Raw genomic sequence first — 12,351 nt, 5'->3', positions numbered from 1 at the left:
GGCCACTTCTCCCACCCGAACTAAGCCCTGTCCCCCTCTCTCGGCTGCTTTGATTCCTTACATGCTTGATTTCTGTTTTGAGACCCATCTGACATTTATTGTTTGTAATGATCCTTGTGTAACCCAAATCCTTTGATATGACTACCTGGGCATTGGCCCAAATCTTCTCTGAAATTTCTATTTGGATTGAAAAAAAAATCTGTGATCACTGTGGTGAAGAGTGTATCTTCTTCGATAAAAATATTATTTGTATGACCAGCTTGGCCAACATAGTGAGATCCCATCTCTACTAAAAATACAAAAATTAGCAAGGCGCGGTGGTGCACACCTGTAATCCCAGCTACTCAGGCTGAGGTAGGAGAATTGCTTGAACCCAGGAGGTGGAGGTAGCAGTGCACCAAGATTGTGCCAATGTGCTCCAGCCTAGGTGACAGCGTGAGTCTCCATCTCAAAAAATACATATATATATATATATAAAATATGTGTACTGTACTCACAGGTGTTGCAAAGTAGAAATAGAGGATTCATAGTTCCCTAGTTTTTTATACTATGATGAAATGAAGTTAGAGAATGCAGCGCAAAGTATGCTCTTTAAACATCAGTAGCCAGACTGAAATTCACCTAGTACAGGTAGTCAGTGTTGCCATCACATTGTGTGTATCCTTTGCAGCTCACTGACTGTGTAGACCCTGGCTCCCCTTCCCCAGCTAGCTGGCAGTGCTCCTTGTCCTATCCCCCTGACAGTAGAGTCTGGCCCTGACAGTGTTTAGTCCTGTGCTGCAGTTTGTGGGTTCCCCCATGCCAATCTCTATGCCCCATGGCTCTAAAACATGTTTAAAGTTACCTTTGACTATTCTTTTGTTTTTGTTTGGAGGCTTCCAACATTAAATCCTTAAATGCAACTTGGGTACTTTCTGGACATCTAAACTCATCATAGTACCACTCGCTTGAGGGATTTGACTGTCTTTGTGTCAGTGACCTGGGGCAGCTACTTGAGCCCCTGAGGTCCATTTGGTCATAATATTAAAGATTTGATTTCAGATGGTGAGCATATTTGCCAGTGAACCTGCTCTTGTGCTCTTGGCTCATTATTCTTTTTTTCTTTTCTTTTTTTTTTTTTTTTTTTTTGAGACATGGTCTTGCTCTGTAGCCCAGGCTGGATGTAGTGACACAATCATGGCTTACTGAAGCCTCAAACTCCCAGGCCCAGGTGATCCCTCCACCTCAGACTCCCAAGTAGCTGCGACCATAGGCATGTGTCACTGCAGCCCAGCTTTTTTTTTTTTTTTTTTTTGGTAGAGACAGGGACTCCCTATTTTGCCCAGGTTAGTCTTGAACTTCTGGGCTCAGTCAGTCCTCCCACCTCGGCCTCCCAAAGTGCTGGGATTACAGGCATGAGCCACTGCATTCAGCCAAGCTCATTATTCTTGAATCAATTCATGAAGAAATATTCAAAGGCTTGATGCTCTCAGGATGCTCTAGGGCATGTTTACAAATTAAACAGTTTTTTAACCATAAAATGTATAAATGTGCCAGCAACATTTAAAACACCAATGAAATGACAACATAGAAAGATGGTTCTTGTGTGTTTCTGAAAAATCTGTCTACAAAAGGCTTAAACTTCCAGATTTGCAGGATTCCCCCCGACAATTCCAAATTTCATTAGAATATTTTACAGGAACATATCAAGACACTCAAAATCAAGAATAAGCATCGAGTTTTATGGTATTAATGGAAGTGAATGGCAAATGAGAATGTTGATACATACTGATTAGAATCTTCTTTGTCACCAAGTTTCTGACATAATGGACACTTAAGAAATTGAGAAATGTTTGTAATGGGAAACCCAAGCCAAGTAATGAAACTGACTTATATGTTGAGTGTTGTACAAAAACAACTGGGTTTAAGTCTGTCTCTCCCTTTTCATTCATTCATTCATTCATTCATTCATTCATTCATTTGGTCATGCTTCTCCAACATTGAATTTAACAAAGTCACAGAACTTAAATTACTGGATTAGAATTACTGAGTTTGTGTGAAATATGGTTAATCATAAGAGCTAGTTTATAATCTGTCATGCTGCCATACTTTTATTATTACTTTAAATATGTGAAGTATTTAATACTATGTAGCAAATTTCTTATCAACTATAGCAATCTCTCAAAATTTACATCACTAACACACAATATTGTATTACATAAAAATGGTCTGCATGTGATAGCTTTATCAAGAATTCAAAAAGGGCTGGGCACGGTGGCTCACGCCTGTAATCCCAGCACTTTGGGAGGCCGAGGCGGGCGGATCATGAGGTCGGGAGATTGAGACCATCCTGGCTAACACTGTGAAACCCCATCTCTACTAAAAATACAAAAAAATCAGCCGGGCGTGGTGGCGGGCGCCTGTAGTCCCAGCTACTCGGGAGGCTGAGGCAGGAGAATAGCATGAACCTGGGAGGTGGAGCTTGCAGTGAGCCAAGATTGCGCCACTGCACTCCAGCCTGGGAGACAGAGAGCGAGACTCCGTCTCAAAAAAAAAAAAAAAAAAAAAAGAATTCAAAAGGATAATTATATTGGGGAATACCTTCATCTCTTGGAGGCATATTGCCATCATATAAATTCTGTACATTGTCTAAATATCAGTTTACCAAGCACCTTCACATATCTTATCGCATTCAGTCTTCTGTAGAACCCTATGACATAGGTATTACCATACTTGTTTTACAGAGTATCAGTATGTTGATAAAACTGAGTATCAGTATGTTGGTTTTTCATAAATGCACAAATACATTAGGTTGCAGAAACAGATCTTTTGACATCAAGTCCTGTATTCTTTTCCTTGTGTCACATTTACCTCTATAAGCATATACCAATTCGTGACAGAAAAAAGCATCAGGATTTCCCTAGCCATTTCAGCTGACTTCACCCTGGTAATGCATCCCTATTGCATGCAGTAGCTAGGAAACAATGGGGGGAGTTGTGACCCACGTAAGGTCGCTCTAGTCCCTATTGCCAATATGATACAGAAGGGTTTTCTTTTATTGATCAAATTGGTTTTCTCTCATTTTCCAGTGTTGTTCTAACAATATAAACTGAATATCTCAGTGACCACATGCAAAGTTCCTTCAATATCTAGTAGGACATGTTATATAAATATGCAGGAGCTATCATTTTATTTAGAAGTTTCAATCAATCCAGCATTGAGTAATGCTCTGATGCAATCCCAGCCATCAGTGACTAGATGGATGAATATTGTCTTTTGGCTCAGATACTATGATCAAACCATTGAAGGGAAGTTATAGGGTGTTATTCTATAACTGTACATGTGTTTTGCTCAAATATGAGGAGACCAAGAAGTTTCATTTTTCCTACAACATTATTGGCAAGGGTGGTGCTGTTTTTTATTGTCCTGTAGGACATTTTTGCCATTTAAAAGTTTTGTATATATTAGATATGGAATGGGAATGGTATATATACATATAAGTTTTAGGTTTGGGGGTACACGTGAAAGTTTGTTATATAGGTACACTCATGTCATTGGGGTTTGTACAGATTATTTCATCACCCAGATATTAAGCGTAGTACCCAACAGTTATTTTTTCTGCTCCTCTCCCTCCTCCCACCCTCCACCATCATGAAGGTATATTTACCTCTGTGAGATAAATATAAATATACCATTATATATAAATAAACATATATAAATGTGCCATTATATATAAATATAAATATACCACTATATTGCCTCATGGAGGGAATGGTGCATTTAAAGACAGTCCAGAGGTAAAATGTATGTGAACAATTTACTAAGACTTCAATTTATGTATAAGATCTCTTTTTTTTTTTTTTTTTTTCTTTTTTTAGATGGAGTCTCACTCTGTCACCCAGGCTGGAGTGCGGTGGCGCTATCTCGGCTTACTGCAAGCTCCGCCTCCCAGGTTCACACCATTCTCCTGCCTCAGCCTCCGGAGTCGCTGGGACTATAGGTTCCCACCATCACACCTGGCTAATTTTTTTGTGTTTTTAATAGAGACAGGGTTTCACGGTGTTAGCCAGGATGGTCTCGATCTCCTGACTTCGTGATCTGCCCGTCTCGGCCTCCCAAAGTGCTGGGATTACAGGCGTGAGTCACCGCGCCCGGCCATGTATAAGATCTTATTCTGGGATTCTAACCAATATTACCTTGAAGCAGTCACCTTAATAAATTTGAAATTTTTATTATTTGGCACAAATTTTATTTTATTTTTACAAGAGATGGTATTATTATTCAATTTCATAATATAATCTGATCAAAGTTGTTCCTAGGGAGAGTGACTATGATGTAACCCACTTCTCTGCGTGTGGCCCCCCGTGCATGTGGACTTTCATACATGCAAACATTCACGCAGACATTTCAGCCGAGCAGAGTTTAGACAAAAAAAATCACCTTGTTTTTCAGAAAAGGGATTTATCAAAACTATCTGTGCTACAGAAACCTGTGACTTGGATACTAGATTAATATTGGTTGCTTCTACCACCTGTAGGAAAATTAGAGAATTCTACTTTACAAGATTTTTGGTGGATCCATAGGTAACATATATCCTAGAGAAGGAGGACACTCTCTCATCAACTAATTTATTTTACAGATGAGAAGCCAAATAACGGATCCAGTATCAGCCATATACTCACGTTGCCCTTTTAATATTGGCTTTTCAAAGATCAGCTTACACTGGTGGCTGAATCTCACAGGTAAAAAGGATATCATAGGTTATTAACTTCACCTCTTATCCTATCTTGATTTTCTCTTCATCTTGATATAAAATTTACCTTTTAAACAAATCCTCTTTTGTTATTGTTATAAGATTGAGCAAAGGGACAACTCGGGTCACTTTTCGTGCACCCCCTTAAATATCTGGAACTTACAGGTGGCAGGTCTCAGGGTAGTTTTTGTTGTGAGTCTTCCAGTCCTGTGTGTTTATCCCCATTTGTGGGAAAGAGATACCTTTAGTTGCAAGGGCTTTTTGCTTTTGGAGTTCTGAAGTATGTACTTTAAAAAATATGTTTAAAGATGATTACCAGAGAACAAATCATATGTTAAAGGTGAACGTAATAACATTTACCAATCTTTCAATTTCACAGAATTTTAAAGGAACAATGAAATAATGTATTATTATCATCTGTGATAAACTGAATATTGCTTTAAAAATCTGTCAGGTTTATTTTTCTTACAGTATATGAGCCCGGGGCCTCATCAGATTTGGTTCCATTGAAATATATTTCTTAGAAGAAAAAATAGCCTATGCGTCTTACATAAGTCTGTAGTCAGCTATAATGGTTAATGTGCAATCTCCCTTGAAAGATCTGTTTTACAAGGAAAATGTTGACACAGTTTTAATTATAGCACTCAGGTGAGCACTGTTATAATTTTTAATATTCCTCCATGGTAACATTTTCATTGTTCTGGTAAAGGAAAATGCTCTGAGGCTGAGTCCCTCGTTTCTGGTGATTTTGGATTTTATGGGAAAGTTGTCTTTTTGAACTGAAACTTTTCATTCGGTCTCAAAGAAGAGAATGTAACTATAAGATCTGTCGCATTTATTTATTAGTATATACTTTTCTCTCTATGGCAGTTGTTATTCTGGTTTATTACATCATTATTTCACCTTACATGACTCACGTTACAGAGGTGAGCTTCTGTGTAGTATTGCATGGCAAATCGCGACACTTGCTCACTTGCATTAGGGAAACATCACATTTTTAAAGAAACTGTATGTAATATTAAAACAGTAACATGCTAAAGTTTTGTCTTCATTGGAATTCAAGGTGTTATAAAATGACATATAAAACAATGTACTTTAATATAGAACGATCACTGAACTCTTCCCTTTGAGAACATAAATTAGAAGATAAAGAGCATGTTTGATACTCTGTTTAGAAAGGAAAAGATTCGTTGATGCATCATCATCCATTCTATTAAAACATGCTTTCCTGGCTTCCTGCTTCTTGTTGCCCAAGAGCTCATCACCTTGCCCTGCTCTTTGATGGAGGTTCAGGAGTGAGTTTTTGACTTGCTCCTGTGCCCTTCCTTTGACTTTTTCTTAGTTTGAAGAAGTGTGGAATTTATGCTGCCTTTTGTGCACTGAGGGGAAACTGGTGCCCTGGCATATCTCAATGGGATGACAAGACTGGTAAGGATATGGACACTTGTGCCTCACAGCGTGGGATTCTGCAAAGAGGAGGACTTAGTGTGCACCTTCAGCAGAGCTGTCTGCATCCAGATCTTACATAGGAGCACAATAATAGCTGCCCCTGGTCAAGGAGCAGAATAAAGGCTATCAGCAAAAATACTAGTCATTGCTTACTCAGCTCTTCATGATGAAGTAAAAGACAATATTTGTAGACCAAGACAAAAAAAAATGCTTATCCTGGCTAACACAATGAAACCCCGTCTCCACTAAAAATACAAAAAAATTAGCCGGGCGTGGTGGCGGCGCCTGTAGTCCCAGCTACTCGGGAGGCTGAGGCAGGAGAATGGCGGGAACCCGGGAGGCGGAGCTTGCAGTGAGCCGAGATCGCGCCACTGCACTCCAGCCTGGGTGACAGAGCGAGACTCCGCCTCAAAAAAAAAAAAAAAAAAAAAAAAAATGCTTGTTACTTTAAGGCAATGTCATAGGGCTTTATTCTTTGTTAGCATTGCTTAAAAGATTTGATCACTCATCTGATGAGAACCTGCTTTTTAAGGGCACTTGTATTTATATGTATTTGCAAGATATAAAGACAGTTCTGCGGAAGAGTGCAATGATGTCTATTCTTGAATTTGGAATGATTTCATAATTAATGTATTTTCTGGAAATCTGAGAATAATATCTTCATTGTTTTGGCATTCCTTTGGGGTTATAGTGTATAATATATATGGATATATACAAACAGAATTCAAAACATCCACTTCTTTAAAAGGATCGGGAATTTTAGATGTCAAAATAGCAGCTTCTATCTGAGTGTGTTTCACATGAACAATAAAGGAATTAGAATCACAATATGAGGACTTGATAATGTTAGGAATATAACATTTTTTCATATAATTGATACATTTCTGAAATACATATGAGTGAATTCCATATTTTAATTGCACTAGGGCAATATTTGTAGCATTTAGGATTATATACTATTATGTTTAGGATTATTTATCATATATTCTACTCTGTAGAATAGCAATCAGTAGGGATATGCTGAGAAAAGTAAAGGGAAGGGATTAGGGAAGGGATTAGTTGTTCTGTATATTTTTGGGCCAACTTTAGTTAACAGGAAATAATCTAGAATTAAAATACATTTAAAAAATAGACCGGGTGCAGTGGCTCACACCTGTAATCCCAGCACTTTAGGAAGCCAAGGCAGATGGATCATTGAGGTCAGGAATTTGAGACCAGCCTGGCCAACATGGTGAAACCCCATCTCTACTAAAAATAAAAAAATCAGCTGGGTGGTAGTGGCGGGTGCTTGTAATCCCAGCTACTCGGGAGGCTGAGGCAGGAGAATCGCTCGAGCCTGGGAGGCAGAGGTTTTAGTGAGCCAAGATCGCACCCCTGCACTCCAGTCTGGGCAGCAGAGTGAGACCCTGTCTCAAAAATAAATAAATAAATAAATAAATGTAAAATATATATTCTCATAAAAAGTGAAGCAATAATTCAAGATTCCAGACATGTCCTTTCCCCTCAGTATTTGTTCTGTAATTACAAACTCTTTAATTGGTATCATAAACCTATTGTCTTTATTTCTGAAGTAATCCATAAATGAGGCTCATTGAAAAATACTGCCAACCTATTTTGAAGCAAAGCATTCTTATTTTTAAAGCAGAATTTTTCTAATTTATTGAATATAGAAGTTATGTTTGGACTTAGTGCATTTGCCTGGATTTTCCCTTGAAATAATTATTGATGGAAAAATAATGACAAGTAGATATAATAAAAAATACATTGTATAGGTTAAAAACTTAGTTTCTAGTTCTAGCTTTTCTGCTAATTCATTATATGACTTGGGTTAAGTCGGTTAACTCGTCTGGATTTGATTTCCATTTGTAAAATTGAAAAGCTTGAGCCAAATGGACTCAACTTTCTTCTTGCTCAAATATTTTATAAGTTATGTGAAGGTTTAAAAGACTACAGTGCCTATTGCCTTGCCAAGAATCTCAAATAGAAGTGGCCAACACCGAACATGTGAGGGAGGAAAACAAGGGCTTATGTATCTATGTTTAGGGCACTGAATGCTGCAGTGTGGAGCCTTGAGGGCTTATAAAGGCCTTATAAGAAAGCCATAAAGATGAGATAATAAAATAGAAAACTGAAGCCTGTGATAGATAAATATGTGTGTGTATGTATGTGTGAATAAAGAAATTGATACTATTTGTTTAAGAGAATGTGAGAAATAGCCTAAAAACAGGATTTTCCATTTATGCAACAAATATTTATCGCAAACTGTGGGTCAGGTGCTGTTCTTAGCAAATATCTGAGGATCAGTTGGGTTGAAGTTGGATTAAACTGTACTTAATGTTCCTTTTAGGAAGGAACAGTTCTCCATTGTGGTCAGGTGAACTGGGTCAGGCAGGGTGCTTGAGAGGCCTCCTGTTGTATGTGGAAATAACGTCCACTGTGTTGCAGGTGGTTTAGGAATTGTCTTACCTAATGGCCATGTTTCCTAACCACTCTTTTGTAATGTCCTCCTAAACTGAATCTGTCATTTCCTTTCCACTCTTGCTGGCTTGGCCACCAAAAAGGCTGCCTGCTCCATTTTCTTCCCGATTAAATCCTAGAATTTAGGGTGATAGGGATTTCAGTATGCCAGAATAAATAAGCTAGAATAGGATTCAGCTTACCCTGAGTTGTGCTTTCTCAGTGTAATGTCATTATTTTAAAAGCCACCAGTTCCAAGAATAATCTTTTTCAAGCTTAAGCACCAAAATATACCACAAAGCTAACTGTTGTCTTTGGGTTCTATGATGCCGCAATGATAAATCAGCTTTCTTCTTGCTGTAGTCTCTAAGCTCCTTAAATGGGCTCCAGGATTCCCTCCACCAGCATGGCAGTGAATAGTGTCAGATGAGGTTCACAACACAAGGTGATTTTGAAGTGGCCCATTGTTTTGAATTTTCTTTGCCATTTTAAAATTATTATTTGAATAAACAAGAGTTATCTGTGATTTCAGTGGGGTTTTTCCTTTAGATTCTTATGAATGTAAAAACCGAGCACAGTAACACTTATACATTTATGTGTTTATTATTGCAAAGGCAAAAATGCAGAGTGTTTCTATGGCTTACTTTATGTTATCAGAATCAGCCATCGATTTATAGACTGTATAGAACCAAGGTCTCAAAAAATGCTACCTCATCTGTAATATTAAGTTAATTAAGTATCCTATATCATAACCTAAGCATTACTTCAACTTCATTGGATTTATACCTGCTTAAATTTAAAAAAACAGAGTGAATTTTCTCTGATAAGGCAGCAATTTACCTTAGTGGATGGAACAGTTAATATATACAGCTTCCTAGAGTGACTAAATTCATGACAGCCTGATAGGAGAATACTGTTATGAATGGAAATCTGTCCAAAGCCTTCCTGTTCAAAGTGTGGTATGTGGGCCAGTGGCATATGCAATGAGGAGCTTGTTGGAAGTGCAGACTCATCCTCCAGTCCACCACCTACTGAATCAGAGCCTAGATTTTGACCAGAAACCTCCGTGTAATTTGTGTACATGTTAAGTTTGTAGTTGTCAACAAGATAGTTAGTTGTAAATTAGATTCACCTTTGATCTGGAACAAATATAAACCCAACAAGTAGGGATGATGTGTATAGTCTGAAAATATTAATAAATGATAAAAGTTGAAAGTTACATGAAATCTATGAGAAGTTAGAAATGTTGGAAAGAAATAATATAAAAATATCTCAGAAAATGCAAACTAATAGTTATGCAAAAAATATTCTGTAATACATAGTATTTGGAGAAATTGAACATAGAAAACATCACGACACATGTGATGTGGGATGATGGTAGACTACAAACCAGAAATTAATCAGTAATAGATCACAGTGGTCACTGTTCTATGGCCAATTTTATTCTTTAGAGATTTTCTTAAAAGCATAGCATAGTTGAGGCTTGTGTGCTTCTCACGCAGTTAGTAATACTGTTTGCTAGAAAGATAAACCAGAGGGTGTTCAGAGATGGGCTAGAAGATTGATTATGGCATAGGAAGAACTGATTTATGAGGAGAGAAAAATAATTAAATGGGCAGCACTATGCTATAAAAAGAGCCTATGGAGACATGGATATTTATCTAATGTCTCTAGTGCTGTTTCCCGTAGTATCTATATGAAAGATGCAGAACTGTAAGGATATAAGAATGCCAAGAAATTGGTTGCAGAGCAAAGCAGTATCAGCTAGAATTACTTGATTAAATTAGGAACAATAGCAAATATTATATTTCAGAAAATTTTACCTGGTGCCTAAGAAATGACCTTGAACCAGATGACTTTATCCCTGAGAACTTTTGCAAAACTGTGGGCAAAGAGTGGAAAATTATTTATCAAGTTGCTGAACAGTCTCCCCAGAAATAATTGGAACCCCATCTCTTGAAAATTCCAAGATTAGGGTAGAGAAAATCTAGGGTGCGGCATGTGGGAACTGTCTCCACTTCTGGCAGAGACCTGGTGATTGATGAGTACCATTTTTCCATGTCACTCATTTCTTTTGCAATATCTTTGATTATTGCAGATATTACCATACATAGATAATTTTTTTTGTCAGGTTGGTACCTTATTTAGTTAAAAATGCTACCTTCTATAAAAGCATCTAGAGCATATCGCTTGTCTGACCTCTACCGTGTCTGCCTCCTTGGCACCTAGCGACATTCCTTTTTCATTTCTCTCAGTCTGTCACTCATTAGGAGATGCAATTCATTACATTGCAGAAGTGAATTCACTTCCACATTCACTTGATTCAGAAAACAAAAAAGACAAGCCCCAAATGCATCTCGACTTTTGGAACCCTTTTTCAAATAGATGCAGAAACTCTGAATGTCCGAAATCATCCAGCGCCTTAGAGAGTTTAGTGATTCTTTTCACTAGGATGAAAACCCAGTTTGTGTTTGCCAAGGAGCAGTGGTCTGAGAATATGACATTTCCTTTTCCCTCCCTCAGTACACTTCCCCCCCATCCCCTAGTGAAATCTATCATATGAACAGGGAAGTCCAGAATCCTGATTCCATGGTTCAAAAAGGAAGTAAAGCACAATAAAATTGAAGCAGGATATTTTCCTTGACATCTTTGTAGGCGGGAACTGGAGCACAGGTGATGGAGCTAGCTGGCTATTTCGGCGCTGGCAGGGGCAAACTCAAAACAGGCACCTCCTGCTGTTGGTGTGGGGGTGGTTGTGGCACCTCTAAGAAGAGATGGAAATCATATTGTTCTGAATTGCTTATCTGATTGCTGGGCCAAATGCTCATTCTACTTAGTAACATTTCTGCAGTTTGTAGCAAAACCCTTAACATTATAAAATAACAGATAGGAGCCATTTCAAACCATAAAGGAAGAAAGGAAAGATACCACAGAAAAGTCTGGAGGCGGGGTTCTTAGCCAACCACCCATTAAATCTGGGACTGGGTCCAGTCCAGGGGCCTTCCAGCAACACTGAGGAGTGGCCTTGGCCCGATGCCTTCAGTTGCCCCAGGACTTTATTTTGGTCCCACATGGTGACTAAACCTCCGTGAAGGGAAATAGAGCCAACATTCCTTTCACCTGAGGGAAAGAGAGAGAAAGAGAGAGATGGCAGGGTTGCATCCTGTCCTCTGCAAGGGTCATAGCTCAGAGGAAAGTCTGAGGACAATAAGAAACAGATCTGCATTTTACTCACCCTTCTGATGTATCCTAGGCAGGTTCCCAGAGGAAGATCCTGGGCGGGCCCCCAGTTTCCCTGACCCCTTCATGGGCGGGAACTGGAATGTGAGTGCTGGAGCTAGCCAGCCGCTTCAGCGCCAGCAGAGGTGAACTTCACTCACTCGAACCAGCTGCACCCAACCCCTCATGGGAGGGAACATGCAGGTGAGTGGGTGCAGGACCTGGCAAGTGCTTTTGGGCACTGGCAGGAGCAAAACTCCATGCAGGCCCCACTGCAGCATTTAGTGGGGAGTGCCTGTAGCCCCCAAAGCCCTAGAAGGAGTGTTACAGTCTGCCCTCTTTTATCTTTGCCATCTGTGGGTGGCTTAAATATTAACAGCTCAGTGGAGGGTCACCCTTTTGGCACCTGAGTTCTTGTCTGGCATTCAGGAGGAATGAAGTCACACAAACAAGTTGAAGATGGTAATTGTGGGGGATTTTATTGCCAGTGAAAG

The 12,351-nt window shown here is 38.9% G+C and overlaps 1 protein-coding gene across 19 annotated transcripts in view; it reads left to right on the top strand.

Moving 5' to 3' along the window:
* LOC105498579 (kelch like family member 32) overlaps positions 1–12,351 on the top strand; it is a 209,120-nt gene that overhangs the window by 168,944 nt on the left and 27,825 nt on the right. For 3 of the 19 annotated variants that reach the window (XM_011770719.3, XM_011770733.3, XM_024798199.2), the window contains one exon: positions 4,619–4,721. The exons of 11 other annotated variants lie outside the window; for them this stretch is intronic. In XM_011770719.3, the coding sequence (XP_011769021.1) occupies positions 4,619–4,721 (103 nt within the window). Of the gene's footprint in view, positions 1–4,618; positions 4,722–6,074; positions 6,161–11,891; positions 12,062–12,351 lie in introns of those variants that run through there. 5 more of the 19 variants (XR_003021908.2, XR_011623525.1, XM_024798200.2 and 2 more) reach the window with 4 other exon arrangements.

The sequence above is a fragment of the Macaca nemestrina genome, chromosome 5 (genome assembly GCF_043159975.1).
Source record: "Macaca nemestrina isolate mMacNem1 chromosome 5, mMacNem.hap1, whole genome shotgun sequence".
NCBI classification, from domain to species: domain Eukaryota; kingdom Metazoa; phylum Chordata; class Mammalia; order Primates; family Cercopithecidae; genus Macaca; species Macaca nemestrina.
The sequence above is the reverse complement of the archived record's forward strand: the minus strand, read 5'-3'. Positions and strand labels throughout refer to the sequence as shown.